Source organism: Phyllobates terribilis, unplaced genomic scaffold (assembly GCF_046119375.1).
Source record: "Phyllobates terribilis strain yellow unplaced genomic scaffold, ASM4611937v1 Scaffold_4__5_contigs__length_816908805, whole genome shotgun sequence".
NCBI classification, from domain to species: Eukaryota; Metazoa; Chordata; class Amphibia; order Anura; family Dendrobatidae; genus Phyllobates; species Phyllobates terribilis.
The window spans coordinates 223,327,504-223,348,867 of NW_027362764.1; the positions used below are offsets into that span (position 1 = coordinate 223,327,504).

Below are 21,364 nucleotides of genomic sequence, written 5' to 3' on the forward strand. Positions count from 1 at the left end.
GTGTCCATCTTTTGGTCCATTTTCCAAAGTTGGGGCTGCTGTACTGGAGGAGGACAATTTTTCTGGAGATTTGGAGAGGGTTTGGACCAGTGTACGCCTGAATCTTAAAGAGGTTAACAGGAGATCAAAAAGGTATTTTGACAAAAAAAGAAAGGAGTCATTGCTTGCTGTTGGGGACATGGTTTGGTTGTCCTCTGGAAATCTTCGTTTGAAAATTCCTTCTAAAAAACTGCGGCCTAAATTTGTGGGTCCTTTCAAAGTGGTTCAGATTGTCAACTCGGCAGCAGTGAGGTTGGGCATTCCCTCATCCTGGAGGATTAATTCTGTGTTTCATGTGTCGTTACTTAAGAAGGCGGACACGCCTGATAAGCTGGCGAAGCCTACTGTTCCTCCTGTTGATGAGGATGGTGAATTTGAGATTTCTCGCATTTTAGATTCCAGGTGGCATAGAGGGAGATTACAGTATCTTGTGTCCTGGAGAAGTTTCGACCCCGAGGACAATTCCTGGGTGAAGGCCGAGGACGTCTCGGCCTCAAGGCTAATTAAGGCTTTTCACAGGAGATTTCCTGGTAAGGCTCGGCCTAGAGGATCCGGAGGATCCTTGTAAAAGGGGAGGTACTGTTAGAATATATGTTGTTTTACTTTTCGGACATCTTTTTGTGGTTTGCTGGCTTCTAGTCTTTTCCTCTGGTGCTAGTTGTCTTGGTCACGGGATCTCCTCACTCTTTATTAGTCAGCACCTATCTCCCATTCCTCACTGGACATCAGTGTTGTAACGCTTGTGCTCTGGCTAAGTTGCCTTGTTAGTTCTTTGGGCTTAGGACAATTGATATCCTGGGACTTCTTGTTCCACCAGTTTTGTTTCCATTAATCTTCGTTTCTGCAACTGACTTATCTTATAGGAGGTCACCTGTTTTTGCTCCCAGTCCTTAGATATTTTAGGGACACCCTTTCCCCTTCCTTCAGGTCTTCGTTTAAGTACAGTGCAGGATCGTCGGTGGGGCTATTCACAAGGAATAGGGCACCCACCCCAGCGTAGGGTTTTAGCAGAATCTCAGTGCATGGACAGCTTTTCCCTCCTATTCCTTAGTTCTTAGTTGCAGAACATAGCAAGTGCCCTATTTTTTTCATCTAACTTTATTTGGGTTAAAAAACGCTTACAAGAACGCATGTAAAAAACGCGTCAAAAATGCACCTAAAATCTGCATGCGTTTTTCTGCCAAGGAGATGCAGAAATGCTCAGGAAAATTTCCGCTTCATTTCTGAATCGTGGGCACTTAGCCTAACACTTTCTATAATGCCCACTTGCCCACTTTGATGCCCATTTTGGTGCCAGTTTTATCATTTTTGTAGCTAGCTGTTTTTATGTGTATTCACATAAAGGCACATCACTGCATTGTATGTTATTATTGTGATTCTTTTACTGTTGCTGTGAAACCTGTCAAAAACAGAAAAAAGAATTATCGAATAAGAAACCAACTTCATCATCGTCGAAAACGAACTTCAGCCCCAAGTAAGAAACTGGATGAATGAGCAACCAACTTCAGCATCTTTGAAAACACATGTAATAATATGTCAAAGATAGAGAAGTCCAAGGTGCAGGTTGGGGCTTTAAGCAGATGGTCATTACTGTGTGTCGACATGGCAGCGATAGAAGCAGACACCAGTGCAGTCCGGGACCAGCACAAGTTTGACGAGCACAGACTAAATGACTACTTATCCAGCAACCTGCCGGGCTTCAGCGCCAGCGACGGGCTGACAGTCAGGCAGTACAGGTAAGATTGATGGACTGACAGGCAGTACAGGTGAGAGCGACGGGCTGACAGTCAGGCTGTACAGGAGAGATCGAAGGGTTGACCGTCAGGCAGTACAGGTGGGATCGACGGGCTGAGAGTCAGGCAGTAAAGGTGAGAGCGATGGGCTGACAGGCAGTACAGGTGAGCGGGGCAGGCACCTTACCCTGCAATGCTTACTATAGGGGGGGCACTGTTCCATTGCAATCATGGACTGCACAATGCACAGAAAGTACCTGTGTGCGCACTGCAAATAGGACCATTGCTGACAGATGGACAAGGGATTTCTCAACTTTTGGACCTTCCTTTTTGTGTAATATCGGGGCAGGGCCGCCATTAGGGAATTACTGCCATTACTGATGTATGGGGCCCCGGTGAGCAGAGAGGGGAGCCCAGACTGGGTGAGACAAGTAGCAACGTGTCTCACCCAGTCCGGGACCCCCTCTCTTGCTTCTTCTCAATGGGCCTCAGAGGCAGGCACTTTCCTGCTGGGCCGGTGGCATTTTGGGCTGACTGTATCGCTCCTATTTGATGTGGGCACACTCAGTGTACCAGACGCGATGTACAAGGTCCTCAGCATTAGTTTTGTGCAGAGCTTGGTGCCGTATCCAGCACTGGCTACATCTCTGTCTTTTCTCACCCTGCTCCTACTCCTGAACATGACAGCAACAGTGGCCGGAGCTCAGCAGGAACAGATTGGAGCCAGAAAAGGTCAGCAATTCTGTGCTCACAAATTGATGCTGCCTCCTACTGGCTCTATCACTGGGCTGCCAAAGGGACCCCCAGCTCATTATGGTCATTATAGAATGGACCTTATAGTCCACACCGTCGTGACGGCAGTTATTTCACTATATGTAGGTTTAGTGATGAGTGCATTTAGGGTCCGCGCTGATTGTCATGTTGGTTCTGTGTGGTCTCTGAAGTCTCTTTATTATTTTCACAAACTATTACAGATATGACATGTAGATCAATATCATTGTGTTTTTTATATTAATTGCTAAAAAAGTTCTAAGTATTTCTTCTATGATTGCCTTTCATACATATACTGAACAAGTGCATCTCACTAAATTAGAATATCATCAAAAAGTTAATTTATTTCAGTTCTTCAATACAAAAAGTGAAACTCCTATATTATATAGAGTCATTACAGAGTGATCTATTTCAAGTATTTATTTCTGCTAATATTGATGATTATGGCTTACAGCCAATGAAAACACAAAAGTCATTGTCTCAGTAAATTAGAATACTTTATAAAAACAGCTTGAAAAATGTTTTTAAAATCCGAAATGTTGGCCTACTGAAATGTATGTTCAGTAAATGCACTCAATACTTGGTCTGGGCACCTTTTGCATCAATTACTGCATCAATGCAGCGTGGCATGGAGGCGATCAGCCTGTGGCACTGCTGAGGTGTCAAAGCCCAGGTTGCTTTGATAGCAGCCTTCAGCTCATCTGCATTGTTGGGTCTGGTGACTCTTATCTTCCTCTTGACAATACCCAATAGATTATCTATGGGGTTAAGGTCATGTGAGTTTGGTGGCCAATCAAGCACAGTGATACTGTTGTTTTTAACCCCTTTACAAGCCAAGGTGGTTTGCACGTTAATGACCAGGCCCATTTTTACAATTCTGACCACTGTCACTTTATGAGGTAATTTCTCTGGAACGCTTCAACGGATCCCCCTGATTCTGAGACTGTTTTTTCGTGACATATTGTACTTCATGATTGTGGTAAGATTTCTTCGATATCACTTGCATTTATTTGTGAAAAAAATGGAAATTTGGCAAAAATTGTAAAAAATTTTCAATTTTCAAAATTTGAACTTTTATGCCCTTAAATCAGAGAGATATGTCACACAAAAAAGTTAATAAATAACATTTCCCACATGTCTACTTTACATCAGCACAATTTTGGAACCAAAATTTTTTTAATTAGGGAGCTATAAGGGTTAAAAGTTGACCAGCGATTTCTCATTTTTCCAACAAAATTTACAAAACCATTTTTTTAGGGACCACACCACATTTGAAGTCACTTTGAGGGGTCTTTATGACAGAAAATGTCCAAAAGTGACACTATTCTAAAAACTGCACCCCTCAAGGTGCTCAAAACCACATTCAAGAACTTTATTAACGCTTAAGGTTCTTCACAGGAATTTTTGGAATGTGGAAGAAAAAATTAACATTTAACTTTTTCACAAAAATGTTACTTTAGACCCAATTTTTTTTATTTTTGCAGGGGTAACAGGAAAAAATGGACCCCAAAATTTGTTGTGCAATTTCCCTTGAGAACGCAGATACCCCATATGTTTGGAAAAAACACTGTTTGGGCACACGGCAGGGTTCGGAAGGGAAGGAGTGCCATTTGACTTTTAGAATATAAAATTTGCTTGAATAATTAGTGGACGCCATGTTGCATTTGCAGAGCCCCTGATGTGCCTAAACATCAGGGGCTCTGATGCGCCTATAACATTGAGTCGTAAAAATAAAATTTCCACAAAAATGTTTTTTGGCCCCCAATTTTGCATTTTCATAAGAGTAGCAGGAGAAATTGCACCATGCAGTTTGTTGTAAAATTTCTCCTGAGTAATCAGATACCCCATATGTGGGGGAAAACCATTGTTTGGGCGCATGGCAGGGTTTGGAAGGGAAGGAGCGCCATTTGACTTTTTGATTGTAAAATTTGCTTGAATAATTACCGGACGCCATGTTGCGTTTGGAGAGCCCCTGATGTGCCTAAATAGTGGAAACCCCCCACAAGTGACACCATTTTGGAAACTAGACCCCTCAGGGAACTTATCTAGATGTGTGGTGAGCACCTTGAACCCCCAGGTGCTTCACAGAAGTTTATAACATTGAGCTGTAAAAATAAAATTTTCAAATTTTTCCCACAAAAAAGGGTTTTCTGCCCCCAATTTTGCATTTTCATAAGGGTAACAGGAGAAATTGCACCATGCAGTTTGTTGTTCAATTTCTACAGAGTAAGCAGATACCCCATATGTTGGGGAAAACCACTGCTTGGGCATACAGCAGGGTTCGGAAGGGAAGGAGCACCATTTGACTTTTTGAATGTAAAATTTGCTTGAATAATTAGCGGATGTGCCCCTGGTGTGACTAAACACCCCCCCACAAGTGACACCCTTTTGGAAACTAGACCCTCAGGGAACTTATCTAGATGTGTGGTGAGCACCCTGAACCCCCAAGTGCTTTACAGAAGTTTATAAGATGGAGCCGTGAAAATAAAAAAATCAAACTTTTTCCACAAAAATTATGTTTTAGCCCCAATTTTTTTATTTTCACAAGGGTAAGAGGAGAAAATGGACCCCAAAAACTCTTGTGCAATTTCTCCTGAGTACGCCAATACCCCATATGTGGGGAAAATACAGTGTTTGGGCTCACGAGAGAGTTCAGAAGGGAAGGAGCACTGTGTGACTTTTTCAACTCAAAATTGGCTGGAATCGAGAGCGGAAGCCATGTCGCATTTGGAGAGCCCCTGATGTGCCTAAATAGTGGAAACCCCCCACAAATGACCCCATTTTGGAAACTACAACCCTCAAGGATTTTATCAAGGGGTATAGTGAACATTTTGAACCCAGAGGTACGACACAGAATTTGATAACATTAGGTGATCATATTGAATAAGTTGTCATTAGTCTTGAGCGCAAGTGCTCGCTACTTGAGTTTGCATCGGGTACTCAGGTATGCACCATGTATCGTGGGTGCTCGAGTGACATGCTCGAGCCCCCGTCCGCATGTTTCATGGTTATTAGACACCCCAAAAAAAACATGTGGGGATCGCTCGTGCATGGCAGGCAATTCCCGCGAGTTTTTTTGGCTGCGAAGAATATGGGATGGAGACTCAAGCATGTCACTCGAGCACCCGCGATATTCAGTGCATACCCGAGCACCCGATGCAAACTCAAGTAGCGAGCACTTGCGCTCAACACTAGTCACCATATCGTCATCTTTTTTTTTTTGCTTTCGAAAAAAATCCCAACCCTAACCCTAGCCCAACCCTAACTCCAACCCTAACCCTAGCCTAACCCTAACCCCAACCCCAACCCTAACCCCAACCCTAACCCTAGCCCAACCCTAGCCCAACCCTAACCCTAGCCCAACCCGAACCCTAACCCCAACCCTAACCCTAGCCCAACCTTAACCCTAACCCCAATCCTAATCCTAGCCCAACCTTAACCCTAGCCCAACCCTAACTCTAACCCTAGCCCAACCCTAACCCCAACCCTAACCCTAGCCCATCCCTAACCCTAACCCTAGCACAACCCTAACCGGAGAGTTTATTTTTTATGCCGTTCTTCGTGTGGTATAAGTGATTAGACGACTTTATTCTTCGGGTCGGTGTGATTACAGCGATACCAGAATCATATCGAGTTTTTATGATTAACAGCTGTCACACACTAAAAGACGGATTTTTTTTGTAAAATCTAGTTTTTGCATCGCCATATTTTGAGAGCTATAATTTTTCCATATTTTGGCCGACAGAGTCATGTGACGGCTTGTTTTTTGCGGGATGAGTTGACGTTTTTATTGGTGCCATTTTCAGGCATGTGACATTTTTTAATCGCTTTCTCAAAGCCCAGTGCGCAGACATGTATTAATATGTCTTGGGCTTTAAAGGGGTTAAACCAGGTACTGGTACTTTTGGCAGTGTGGACAGGTGATAAGTTCTGCTGGAGAATGAAATTTCCATCTCTAAAAAGCTTGTCATTAGAGGGAAACATGAAGTGCTCTAAAATTTCCTGGTGACTCTATATAATATTTGTTTCACTTTTTGTATTGAAGAACTGAAATAAATTAACTTTTTGATGATATTCTAATTTTGTGAGATGCACCTGTATATCCTGTACGGCATTATGAAGTTCTGATACTTAACATATAATGCCTGTGGACCCTTTGTTGTGCAGTTCCTCTGTCGTTACTCCTGAAAATGTGTGTATAGCGCCTGGTTTAAGCAGAGACATAACTAACTGATCTTACCTATAGCGCTGCAGCTGCTGTACAATGCCATCTACTGCATGCCACGCAATTCTTAGAACTGCAGCTGTCGCCCAATGGTTAAAATCAATCAGTTGCATTGCAAAATCTGTATCCCAGGCCTAACTGACAACTAGGGGTTACCATTCCCCTTCTAAATAAGATGCGTCCCTATACAGTCTGATACTGTCAGTAATGATTAGGCAAGGATAGACTTAGTAGGGACACACAAATGGTAACAGACATTTTGTTAGTTTATTCATATATTTCCAGGAGGAATAACAGAGGAATGACATGTTGAAAAAAAACCTCCATAATTGTTTCCAAGTATCCATTAACAAAGACAAGCAGAAAGGTCCTTGTTACATCTCCCAAGAACTGTCTGATCAGTGATGTAGAATCTTGTAAAGTCCAAAGCGTAATAATCCTCTGCTGACTGCCTGCACAGACCTGTTATCTGAGCGCTATATGGCCACTTTACGGGGAGTATAATTGTCATACATAACAACCATACATAAAAGTCCCACCAGGGTCATTCAGAACTTTTTGGAGTTCCTGCAGAAATGAATGGAGAGATCTGCACATTTACTGTCACCGTTCCTTTTCTGGAAGCCACCGTTCCTTTTCTGGAAGTCACCGCTCCTTTCCTGGAAGCCACCGCTGGGTCTCTATTCTTTCTTTTTAGCAGTGGAACATTAAAGGGGTTGTCCGGTCAAAACAAATAAGTCTGCAGTCACTCTGTTTGACACGCTGTGCGCTGTGGGGATTCGCCGGTTTCAGTCCCGGAAACGGAGGGTATGTATGAGTTATACACGCTCATTGGCCAGGGGTATGTATAACTCATACATACCCTCCGTTATCGGAACTGAAACCGACGAAGACCCTCAGCACACAGTGTGTGCGCTGCGGGGATTCATAAGTCTGCTGTCACACACAGTGAGACGGCAGACTTATCGATTTTGACCGGACAACCCCTTTAATAGGACATACATTATATGGTAGATCCTTTCAATTTGCCATTATTATTCGGTCACTATATAGTGTTGATATGTGGTCTGGTCATGGTATAGCAGTATTTGTTCCTTGTATGTGGTATTATTCGGTCACTATGTGGTGGTAATATGTGATCTGGTCATGGTGTGGTGGTATTTGTTCCTTGTATGTGGTATTATTCGATCATTATGTGGTGGTGATTTGTGGTCTGGTTGTCATGACACAGCTGTCGAGTGATCAGGGACCAGGGGCTCTTACCCTGTACATAACACTAGGGGGCACCCTAGCTTGCCCTATTCCCCGGGATACCTCTGAAGGTGAGAATGCCGGGGCCTCCACCCTCACCCTGACTCCTTAGTAAGCCCTCTATCTGTTCACTCCCCCCCACCTAGAGAAAGGGGTGCTACGGTGCACCGTAGTACACCAACCCGACAAACAGGGTTACATAGACAGGGGTAAACAGAAAACTCCAGGCACACTAAAATTCACTCACATATAACAGAGGAAAGCACCGGGGTGTGAAGGAAAGGGAATAAACCAAAAATGGAGAAGGATAAAGAATTACTACGAGTACAAACCAGACTACAGTCACAAATAATTCCTTCAACTCTCCTTGGCATAAGAACCCCTCTCCCTCCGTTAGCCATGCAGCAAAAGCTAGCTCTGATAAGGATTTGTATCAGAGCCCAGATTATAAAGGGAAAAGGAGTGGCTAATCGAGCTCAGCTGTGAGCACAAGGAATTCCAACATGGCCACTTAACCCCTGTTCTGCCGGAAGAAATAAACACATTTAAAATGACGGAGAAGTGCTTCGTGTCAGAGCTGGAGTAGGAGCCATCCAACGCTGAGGTCTTCTGGCTCCAAACTGTCATGGTAACCCCGTGACAATGGTCATGGTGTAGCAGTATTTGTTCCGTGTATGTGGTATTATTCGGTCACTATGTGGTGGTAATATGTGGTCTGGTCATGGCGTGGCAGTATTTGTTTCTTGTATGTGGTATTATTAGGTCACTATGTAGTAGTAATATGTGGTCCAGCCATGGTGTGGCTGTATTTGTCCCTTGTATGTGGCATTATTGGTCATTTTAAAAAATATATGTGACACATTCCCTTAAAGAACAATAAATAAAAATATACCTAGAAAGAGTATTGGACATTTTAGGAAATTTTTAATAGGTTAGAGTAGAGTAGGGCCTGGCCAGAAGAGTCTACCTTGTTGTGGTGGTGGCTTAAAAAATCTTTTGGCCAAAACAAAAGCTGATGGCTATATATGTGATATGGTGTTCGATGGGAACTGTTAATGTGTGATTGGTGATGATGTGGTACAGAAATGGGCGGTGGGACCGTGGAAGGTTCGAGAGGTAGAGGCAAAGCTAAGGTGGAGACTGATCAGAGTCTCGAGGAGGCCCAAAAATTTTGCCAGTAAGGGGCCCTGAATTTCCTGGTCGCAGCCCTGGCACCAAGCAGCAAACTGAATGAATGTGCAAAGTATTCCCCCACCCACACTTGTTGGAGCATTGCACGGATACAGTGACCAAAACCAAATTGTCATCTTGGTCACTGCCATCCGATCCTATGCACAGTGCAGCAGTCAAGATGGGTTTGTCATTCAGTATGCCTTTTACATAGGCAGCAAGTTGGCAAAGACTGAGCAACAGGAGATAACTATAATAGGTGCAGGAGTTGCAATCGCACCTGGGTCCCTACAACTAGGGGGGCCCTAAAGATCCCTTTGCCCCATGGGAAAAGATGAACAGTGATTGTTGGGGGCCCTGTTGGGGATATTACACTGGTGAATTACAAAGGTCTCTTAATTTATTAGCAGAATGACATTGATCGTGTGCAATGCTCACATGTCTGGTTCCGAGGTTAGCTTTATCAGGAAAGTGCCTCAAAATGTATATTTCTCCTATTAGGTTGTTATATTAAGAACTGGTTTATCTGTCTTAAAGGTGTGAAGGGAATCCGTCAGCAAGATTTCACTCCCCAAACTATTTATATGTGCATGTAGCTCTTTCAAAGACAAGTTCAGCAATACCTTTACATGGCCAGTCCGTCCCTCCATTACAGAGAAATCGGCATTTGAATATCGGCATATTGAAATGAGGTTGAAGTGCTATTTGGAGATCTCAAGCCTCTGTCACTCCAGCTATATTTCCTGCCTAGTGCTGCCTCCTCCCATTTGACTGACTGCTCCTTTGCTTGAAGTCAGACAACATAGAGACTGTCAGTCGTGCAGAATAAGTCTGCACTTTGGAGAGGGAATATCACTTGAGTGACAGAGGCTCCAGATCTACAAATAGCTCTTCAGTCTCTTTACATATCAATTTAAACGCTGAATTCTCAGTAACAGAGGAATGGACTGGCCATGTAAAGGTGTTGCCAGACTCGTCTTAGAAAAAGTTAATGTGACGCCCTACTGTGTATGGAGCCACAGATCCTGGAGGGGTGCATTTCAGGTTTTCTCCACAAGAGGCCCTCAGAGCATACACACACCTCCACCTTCCACCTCAGACCACCAGAGGGAGCCTGATAGGGATATAAATAGGGATGGTGGAGCTAGGCAGCCCAGACAGTGATTCAGCAGTTTCTGCTCAGACACAGAAGGAGAGAGTCTGTGAGTGAGTTCTCCTCAGGAAGAGAGTGGAGACAGAACAGTCTGGAGTCCACAGCCAGTTCCTGCAGAGTGAGACACAGAGAAACAGGTTAGTCTGCAGTGGAGCTCAGTCAGACTCAAGCAGCTCGAGTAAAGTGAGCTAGGAGCGTTGCTGACGCTCAGAGAACAGCAGAAGAGGCAGCCAACTAACTGCCAGTGTGTATAGCCTAGTGAGGGCCCTAGTAGGCCGAAGGCTAGAGGAGTGAGTAGCATTGGGGGCAGATGAGCTTTACCAGCTCACCCCAGAAACCATATACCGGACACAGGGTCCGAGTCTGCAGGGATTCTTTACACCCAGCAGAAGACAACCAGAACCCCTGGCAAACTACATGTCACAGGAATACCAAACGCTGACTGTTATACCAGGGTCAGGAGTTACCGAGCCCCCATATACCAGGGAGTGTGTACTCCAACAGAAAGCCCTACCACAGGATCAGCCGGTGCAGAACAGAGACTAAGTTAGGCCTAGCTCCAGGCAGGCCAGAGACTAACACTAAGCGGCGAAGAAACAGGAGGCCCTACACCTGCTCACTGGGGAGAGTCCTGCAGTGCACCCCTCACCCTACGGTGCTCCGGACGGTACCTGCATTTCCACAAGTAAAAGGTACAGAAGCAAACCGTGTGTGTCCAATGTTCTTCCTGTGACCCGGCTGGGTCACCGCCATATCGTGCACCTCGTCAAACATCACTGCCCTGAGGCCTAGCTCCACCTGTGGGGAGATACACCATCAAAGCTGCCGTAACACCGGCCTCAGTGGACTGCCGCTGCGCTGGTGATCCTCACCAGACACCACAGGTGGCGTCACGAACTTTGACATTTCTTTTTTCCCTTTTTAAGAGAGACCCCAGGGTACGGGCCTGGGAGCCGACCACCGCGACATCCCCCAAGACCAGGCATTAAGGCCCAGGCGCCGAGTAGTCCCCATCCCCTGGGCGCCACATTAACATATAAATAATTTGAGTGGTGAGATCTTGCTGTCAGAGTCCCGTCAGTTGCTAAAGCCATAGACCTGATTGCATGATAACATAGATTTTTTCCACGCCTAGTAATGAGATCGTAATTATTTTCCAACTTCACTTTTTTATAACAGTGTAATGCCAGGATTCCTCTAGAACTGCTCTGCACGCTGCATGCTTACTCCCAATTTGTCTGTGACTTGCAGTTTTTTGTGTATTAAAGTTACACAATTTGGTTTACAAATGAAACAGAAAAATAAAGTTCTAATTATTATTATTATTATTATTATTATTATTATTATTATAGATCTGGACAATCCAACCCTACATTTTTGCTGCAGAAAGGTCAGAAAAAATTTGTGCTCAGGAAGAAGCCGCATGGCCTGCTCCTGCCGGGAGCTCATCGGGTAAAGTAAACTTTCTGATGTGAGGGTTATATAGTCCAAACTGTTAATCTTTTTTTTTTTTTTAAGAGTGCGTTCAGTTCTGATGTTTGCTAATACACTGTGTGCAGAATTATTAGGCAAATGAGTATTTTGATCACATGATACTTTTTATACATGTTGTACTACTCGAAGCTGAATAGGCTTGAGAGCCAACTACCAATTAAGTAAATCTGGTGATATGCATTTCTGTAATGAGGAGGGGTGTTAACTAATGACTAGTGTTGAGCGAGCATGCTCGACACTGCTCGGTACTCGCCCGAGCATCTCACTACTCGGGATGTTTGGCGAGCACCGAGCATTTCCGGGTTACTAGGGCGGGAGCTCGGGTCTCCGACCTGCTCGTTTGGCGCTCTTTACAGAGCCAATGAACATGCAGGGATTGCCAGCCAGTCACTGTAATGCCGCAGCCATGTTGTTTGTGGGCATTACAGTGATTGGCTGGCCGCACAGCGTCACCTCGAGCATTTAAAACCGGGTGCCGCCATCTTGGACACAGTCGCCCGGGATCAGACAGTGTAGGGTCAGTGCTGCTGAGTTAGGGAGAGATATATAGTGTGAAATAGGTAGTGTAGGGTCTCTAAAGCCTGCCAAATCAAACAAACAGTCCTTCTCAGGACTAATATCCATCCCAGATATCAGGCAGGCAGGCTGTATAGGAGACACGTGGTTATACCAACAAACACTGCATTACAGTTCTGTGTGCTCCTGCTGGTCAAATTGCTAGACTTATCCCCCGGTCTCAGGGGCCAGGAAAAATCCTTTTTTTCATCTAAATCTTTTATTTTTTTTCCTCAGTCAGACTGTCCAAATACGCGTCTTATTAGACTTTAGGTATTCCCCCCACCAAAAAAAAAAATTGAGTGTGTCTGTGACTGTTCAGACACCAATATATCTGTTTAAAAGATTCTGGTGTAGGCCACATAACTATAACTGTGGTTTTGCAGTTCCACGGTTCAAATCTCTGTATTATCCAGCTTTTGGCCTTTTTTCCGTAAAAAAAAAACAGTAATAGTGTCTCGCTAACTGTTCAGACACAAATATATCTGTTTAAAAGATTCTGGTGTAGGCCACATAACTATAACTGTGGTTTTGCAGTTCCACGGTTCAAATCTCAGTATTATCCAGCTTTTGGCCTTTTTTCCGTAAAAAAAACAGTAATAGTGTCTCCCTGACTGTTCAGACACAAATATATCTGTTTAAAAGATTCTGGTGTAGGCCAGATAACTATAACTGTGGTTTTTCAGTTCCACGGTTCAAATCTCTGTATTATCCAGCTTTTGGCCTTTTTTTCTGTAAAAAAAAACAGTAATAGTGTCTCGCTAACTGTTCAGACAAAAATATATCTGTTCAAAAGATTCTGGTGTAGGCCACATAACTATATCTGTGGTTTTGCAGTTCCACGGTTCAAATCTCAGTATTATCCAGCTTTTGGCCTTTTTTCCGTAAAAAAAACAGTAATAGTGTCTCCCTGACAGTTCAGACACAAATATATCTGTTTAAAAGATTCTGGTGTAGGCCAGATAACTAGAACTGTGGTTTTGCAGTTCCACGGTTCAAACCTCTGTATTATCCAGCTTTTGGCCTTTTTTCCGTAAAAAAAACAGTAATAGTGTCTCCCTGACTGTTCAGACACAAATATATCTGTTTAAAAGATTCTGGTGTAGGCCACATAACTAGAACTGTGGTTTTGCAGTTCCACGGTTCAAATCTCTGTATTATCCAGCTTTAGGCCTTTTTTCCGTAAAAAAAACAGTAATAGTGTCTCCCTGACTGTTCAGACACAAATATATCTGTTTAAAAGATTGTGGTGTAGGCCAGATAACAAGAACTGTGGTTTTGCAGTTCCACGGTTCAAATCTCTGAATTATCCAGCTTTTGGCCTTTTTTCCATAAAAAAACAGTAATAGTGTCTCGCTGACTGTTCAGACACAAATATATCTGTTTACAAGATTCTGGTGTAGGCCAGATAACTAGAACTGTGGTTTTGCAGTTCCACGGTTCAAATCTCTGCATTATCCAGCTTTTGGCCTTTTTTTCCGTAAAAAAAAACACTAATAGTGTCTTGCTGACTGTTCAGACACAAATATATCTGTTTAAAAAATTCTGGTGTGGGTCAGATAACTCGAACTGTGGTTTTGCAGTTCCATGGTTCAAATCTCTGTATTATCCTGCTTTTGGCCTTTTTTCTGTAAAAAAACAGTAATAGTGTCTCCCTGACTGTTCAGACACAAATATATCTGTTTAAAAGATTCTGGTGTAGGCCAGATAACTAGAACTGTGGCTTTGCAGTTGCACAGTTCAAATCTCTGTATTATCCAGCTTTTGGCCTTTTTTTCCGTAAAAAAAACAGTAATAGTGTCTCCCTGACTGTTCAGACACAAATATATCTGTTTAAAAGATTCTGGTGTAGGCCACATAGCTATAACTGTGGTTTTGCAGTTCCACGGTTCAAATCTCTGTATTATCCAACTTTTGGCCTTTTTTCCGTAAAAAAAACAGTAATAGTGTCTCCCTGACTGTTCAGACACAAATATATCTGTTTAAAAGATTCTGGTGTAGGCCACATAACTATAACTGTGGTTTTGCAGTTCCACGGTTCAAACCTCAGTATTATCCAGCTTTTGGCCTTTTTTCCGTAAAAAAAAACAGTAAAAGTGTCTCCCTGACTGTTCAGACACAAATAAATCTGTTTAAAAGATTCTGGTGTAGGCCACATAACTATAACTGTGGTTTTGCAGTTCCACGGTTCAAATCTCTGTATTATCCAGCTTTTGGCCTTTTTTTCATAAAAACAAACAGTAATAGTGTCTCCCTGACTGTTCAGACACAAATATATCTGTTTAAAAGATTCTGGTGTAGGCCAGATAACTATAACTGTGGTTTTGCAGTTCCACGGTTCAAATCTCTGTATTATCCAACTCTTGGCCTTTTTTCCGTAAAAAAAACAGTAATAGTGTCTCCCTGACTGTTCAGACACAAATATATCTGTTTAAAAGATTCTGGTGTAGGCCAGATAACTATAACTGTGGTTTTGCAGTTCCACGGTTCAAATCTCTGTATTATCCAACTCTTGGCCTTTTTTCCGTAAAAAAAACAGTAATAGTGTCTCCCTGACTGTTCAGACACAAATATATCTGTTTAAAAGATTCTGGTGTAGGCCACATAACTATAACTGTGGTTTTGCAGTTCCACGGTTCAAACCTCAGTATTATCCAGCTTTTGGCCTTTTTTCCGTAAAAAAAAACAGTAAAAGTGTCTCCCTGACTGTTCAGACACAAATAAATCTGATTAAAAGATTCTGGTGTAGGCCACATAACTATAACTGTGGTTTTGCAGTTCCACGGTTCAAATCTCTGTATTATCCAGCTTTTGGCCTTTTTTTCATAAAAAAAAAACAGTAATAGTGTCTCCCTGACTGTTCAGACACAAATATATCTGTTTAAAAGATTCTGGTGTAGGCCAGATAACAAGAACTGTGGTTTTGCAGTTCCACGGTTCAAATCTCAGTATTATCCAGCTTTTGGCCTTTTTTCCGTAAAAAAAAACAGCAATACTGTCTCCCTGACTGTTCAGACACAAATATATCTGTTTAAAAGATTCTGGTGTAAGCCACATAACTGTAACTGTGGTTTTGCAGTTCCACGGTGGGTGATTCCACATCAAGTGGACCAGTTTTAAAAATCGTCCCCACTCGACCTTCTCCGATATTATAAGGATGTACATGTATGTTTGAAAAGAGTTTCTGTAAATTTTTAGGTCCAGATCTCAAATACATTGGGCACTGCTGACCTTTCACTGGAGGTTCCACCAAGCCTGCGGCTTCAGCTAAGAGGATTTTGCAAACTTCGGCACATAGCCATTAGAGTTCTATACTGGCTATGATGCTGAAATTAGGCATACTAGCTCAACTTTTGCTGCTAAACACGATAAAATTATTACCGGCTATGACAAAACAATATTTCGGCCGCAATTTTGTGTCAAAGTAGCTTGTAAAACGCGTCGCATAAAATTTATGCCAAACTTTGCCCATATATAACTCAAGACCAAAAACCAATAGTAACTGGTGCTTTGCCCTGTACACCAAACATCTACATGACTTTGCATTGCTGCAATATCACGGTCAAATCATATGTATTTGTGGAAATATTCACACCCACATATGATGAAAAACTTAAAAAAAATCTAATTTTACCTATTTTTAGGTCAAATTTCTCAAAAAGGGTACCCCTAAAATATATTAATTCTGATATCATTAGAAAGAGCACATTTTTCTCTACAAGGATCATTGTTGTTTTTTTTGGAGTCTCTCAGTTTAAGAAAAGAAAAATGCCACTGAACATGGTGTTATTTATTAATAAGCAATGAATGGTAACTGCACTATTCAAACCCTTGCGTTGGTCCATGGTGGTTATACCACAACCAATTCTCTAAGAATTGGTATTATAATCCTATTAAGAATTGTAATAATGCTGTCTTTCGAGAATTGGCAGCCCCATCACCTAGGAGCCATGGCCGATAGATGTGCAAGGCCAACCGCGGGCGGTCTCTTTATCGCAGGTTCTGAAGCCTGAGGGTGGGTGTCTTTGCCTAGGATCCCAAGCCTAATATTGGGTATCTTTTGTTGGTTCCCAAGCCATAATGTTCAGTCTAAGTGGTCTGGAATTGTTGCTGAATTTGCAACATAATCGGTTCAGAGAAGCTGTATTGTCGGCCCATTGCTGTTGCAGCTGGTGCTGGAATTATTGCAATGATTGACTGCTCGGCAATCCAGCATGTATCATTTCTCACAGGCCAGTGAAAGAAGCTAGCTGGTCCATGAGGATACATAAAATTTATTAATGCATCATGGTCGTCGACTGAAATTTCAGAAATATTTCCAATCCACCAGTTCCTATCGTAAATGCAGGCAATGTATTGCCCTGGCTGGAGGTTTGCAATTGGCACAAAAGGCATTTCTGATCTGACAGATCTATCTACATGGGCAATGAAAGATGATGGGTCATTTGACACCCTTGAAATGTGAATCTTTTTGTCATCAATTGGCACAAACTGGTGATTTTCTCTTGTTCCAGCAATTGTATGTCCATCTTTGAACCTTTCCTCTTGAACTACCCGTATTTCGTCAATTTTTTCTTTTGGAACAAAAAAAAATTTGATTCCATGCAGTTGCTCGTTGCAAAAGTTGAATAAATCCACCGGGGTCAGTATTTGGTTTTCAGTTGGGCGTTGAAGACTGGCACGAGCTGCCAACCTCTTTGCTGTCCCTCCAATCCCATCACAGGGTGACTTTCCATGACTGGTACCAAAAAAATTCCATTCAGCGCTGATATTGAAATCAGCATTGTGGTGGCACAAGTTGAGAAAATTTTTGAAATTTTTGTACTGGGCTGCAGATCCATCGCTGAAGTAGTGGATATGACGAATCCCATAGATGAGAGTCTTGAGATACTCCACAATTACTGTTAAGAAAGTGTGGACTGCAACTGTGTCATGTCGTGAGCAATCACTGATTATGCACAAGCTGATGTTCTGCGCAGCTTCACCATTTAACTCCTTGAAGTAAATTACAAATGGGTGTACTGTAGCTTGACTATTTTCCCAGTGGAAACCTTGAATGGCATCTTGAACAATAAATGAGTAATTTTCAGCAAAGTCCATAAGGATCACAAGCTCTCCAGGTCTCAGATTTTCCTTCAACGATTTCAAATAGCTACTTTGATGCTTGGCGATGTAGTGATGGCTACAAAGTTTAGAAATTTTCAAAACCAATTCTTCAATGAAATCTTCTATAGTCAGTTGTTTGGTATCAAGCGTGTCTCGATCAGTGTGAATCCATTGTTTGAACTCAATAATATCTTCAGAGTCACTGTTGACAAACACATTGACTAGAAATTCTTTTAAAACTTCAGGACCCGGGCATTTATCACAACGGCCAAGCATACAGTCTTTGGATTCAATTCCACAGACCATTTTGCATATGAGCTCTTTGTAGTCATTATTGATTGGGCATGCTGCAAGCATTAGTTCACATTTTGGTGAATGGTACACACACAAGCGGAATGTGTTCCAGCAGATCCAACGGTTACGCACCACTTTGGCCGAAGCTCACAAAACTTGGAAAATCCAATTTCAGGGCCATTCCGATCCCGATAGGCAACAAACATTTCCCTCATATTGCTCAGTAATAGTCGCTTTTGCATCTGCTTTTTTTCTCCTGCTATTCGCACTGATACATAGTCTTTTTTACCAGGGCACATTCGACTGAATTCATCATCCTCAAAAAATGCCTGCAACTTTTTCTTCACTTCCTCAGAAACTTTCTTGCCACACTTGATTCTAGGTAAGGCTAAGATCCCATGTTCACATTTAAGCTTTCCAGCTTGTTTGACCATTCGTTCAAAGACACCGAATTCGTCTGATATAGCCTTAATGGACCAACTTTTAGGTGCCAATGTCAAGATTTGGACCTTTTCTGCCCGACTGGACACCTGCAGCTTTTGCTTCAAATCTGCCAAAAGGTGATTGTAATCCAGACACATTTTGCACTGTGCTGTTTTTGTTTGCTCAATGTCTTTCGGCTCAAGCCCTCCAATTGAAGCAATCTTGCTAGAAAATGCATTTTGTACCTGGCTTATCTTTCTCCTTGCATATCCAAGTGAATCCCGCTGGCTTACCCGTGGATATTTCAGAGGAGAGATGCCAATGGATGTTAAGCTTGAATTTAGACTTTCAGGAGAACATTCCATTCCATCTGGATCTGATTCAGAGGAAACTGGATCAGCTGATTTTTTCCTGTTAGCAAATTCTTTTCGACATGATGCACACATCTTCTGGCCAGGCTTCACATCATTCTTTGTAAATTCGTTCAACTGGTCAGCTGCTAACAAATTGATAGCTTGCAAATTCTTTTCGGTGTTATGACCTTTCTTCCCAAAAGGATTGCAACACGATTTTTGCAAATGCTCATATTTGGTCAAGAATGAAGCTTCATGGTGTAAACAGATTTGTGAATGTTCGTCAAAATTTAGTCCCTCTCGTCGACGCAGCAATTTCTGTTCATCCAATCCAAAGCTTGTAAACAATTTCAACTCATCCTTGCTATGGGTGAATGTCTTAAGGTGGCACTTCGAATTGTTCGCAAGGCCGATAGAGCACTGGGCCGATTCTTCATCAATTTCATTCTCCATCGCTAAAAAATAAATAATATATGCATTAAAATGTAACAATAGTCAATAACTTTTCATAAACAAAAAGGTTTATAGGTTTTTGATTATAATAGACATTGCTAGCAACAATACAACTCTGTAACATGTGATAAGAATCTGAAAATCAAACACAAAATCAATGCATTACGCGCATAAATAACACCATGTTCAGTGGCATTTTTCTTTTCTTAAACTGAGAGACTCCAAAAAAAAAACAATGATCCGTGTAGAGAAAAATGTGCTCTTTCTAATGATATCAGAATTAATATATTTTAGGGGTACCCTTTTTGAGAAATTTGACCTAAAAATAGGTAAAATTCGTTTTTTTTAAGTTTTTCATCATATGTGGGTGTGAATATTTCCACAAATACATATGATTTGACCGTGATATTGCAGCAATGCAAAGTCATGTAGATGTTTGGTGTACAGGGCAAAGCACCAGTTACTATTGGTTTTTGGTCTTGAGTTATATATGGGCAAAGTTTGTCATAAATTTTATGCGACGCGTTTTACAAGCTACTTTGACACAAAATTGCTGCCAAAATATTGTTTTGTCATAGCCGGTAATAATTTTATCGTGTTTAGCAGCAAAAGTTGAGCTAGTATGCCTAATTTCAGCATCATAGCCAGTATAGAACTCTAATGGCTATGTGCCAAAGTTTGCAAAATCCTCTTAGCTGAAGCCGCAGGCTTGGTGGAACCTCCAGTGAAAGGTCAACAGTGCCCAATGTATTTGAGAACTGGCCCTAAAAATTTACAGAACCTCTTTTCAAACATACATGTACATCCTTATAAATTTTCAGCAAAATCGGAGAAGGTCGAGTGGGGACCACTGGTCCACTTGACATGGAATGACTCCGGTTCAAATCTCAGTATTATCCAGCTTTTGGCCTTTTTTCCATAAAAAAAACAGTAATAGTGTCTCCCTGACTGTTCAGACACAAATATATCTGTTTAAAAGATTCTGGTGTAGGCCACATAACTATAACTGTGGTTTTGCAGGTCCACGGTTCAAATCTCTGTATTATCCACCTTTTTGCCTTTTTTACATAAAAAAGTTTGAGTGTCTCGCTCAGTGTTCAGACACAAATATATCTGTTTAAAAGATTCTGGAGTAGGCCAGAGAAAAAGAACTGTGGTTTTTCTCTTCCACAGTTCCAATCTCCTTTTTATTACCCTTTTTCCATTGATAGTGCGAGTGTAAGCTGTTTTACTTCATTTACAATGGGCAAGGCACGTGGCAAGGGACGTGGAACTGGACGTTCTGGTGATGCTGCGTGTAGAGGACGGGGCCGTGGCCAAGGTGAAAATGTGCCACAACCAACAGCTCCCACTTCTTGACCGAATTATTAGGGAAGCACACTACAACACCAGTATTGCGAACTGATCAGTGTGAACAGGTTATTAATTGGATAGCAGATAATACTTCCAGTTACCTTGGCACCACCACCTCTGGTCTGTCTTCCACACGGTCAAGTTTTAGTAGCCGTGAGTCTCGACCACATACTCCTCCTCACCCTGATGCTCCTTCCTCCCACCATGCCGAGTGTCGTCAGACAGCAACTGATCCCACACTTGGACACTCTGAAGAGCTGTTCACTGGTCGATTTCCATATTTGTGCCCCTCGCCTGCTCCGCTTGAAGTGGTGGAAGAGAAGATCCCATGTAGCGATGCCCAAATATTTGAACAGCCACGGCCACAGGAAGTCGACGCTGGAAATTTGTCACAAGAGGTGGACGATGACGACACACAATTGCCACGAAGTGAGGAGGAGGATCGTGGTGCGCAAGTGGAATAGGAGGAGGTGGTGGATGATCTAGTAACTGACCCAACGTGGCAGGAGGACACGCAGAGCAAGGCCAGCAGCACACAGGGGGAGGGAGGCAGAGTACCCCAACAGGCAGGAAGAAGCAGTGTGGTGGCCGCACATAGAAGGCGGGCAACAGTTCCCCGTAACACCAACACGAGGGACGCTGCCCGTACAACCGGTAGGTCTTCCAGAGTCTGGAATTTTTTTAAAGACTCTGCTGATAACCCCAAAAAGGCCGTTTGTAGCACCTGCCATGCCAGCATCAGCAGGGGTGACAAAACTACCAGCCTGACCACCACCAGCATGATCAGGCACATGGCAGCAAAGCACCCGACTTTGTGGGGCGAACCACAGGGTCCACGACCAGTGTCAGCGGGTGTCACCACTGCTTCTTCCGCTTTTGTGCGTGTAAGAGAACCCCCTGTTGTGTGTGCAAGGCAATCCCCTGTCCATACTGCATGCAAAGATGCCCCCTCCTCTCAGTCTTCACTTGTTATGGCAGTTTCTCAAGAAAC

At 42.7% G+C, this 21,364-nt stretch overlaps 1 protein-coding gene across 1 annotated transcript in view; it reads left to right on the forward strand.

Annotated features, from left to right (window-relative positions):
* The first annotated feature begins 1,641 nt into the window (after positions 1 to 1,641).
* Positions 1,642 to 21,364, forward strand: part of LOC141265263 (acyl-CoA dehydrogenase family member 11-like) — a 476,536-nt gene continuing 456,813 nt past the window's right edge. Inside the window, exons 1-2 of the mRNA XM_073678109.1 lie at positions 1,642 to 1,775; positions 11,695 to 11,794. Of these exons, the coding sequence (XP_073534210.1) occupies positions 1,642 to 1,775; positions 11,695 to 11,794 (234 nt within the window). The remainder of the gene's footprint in view (positions 1,776 to 11,694; positions 11,795 to 21,364) is intronic.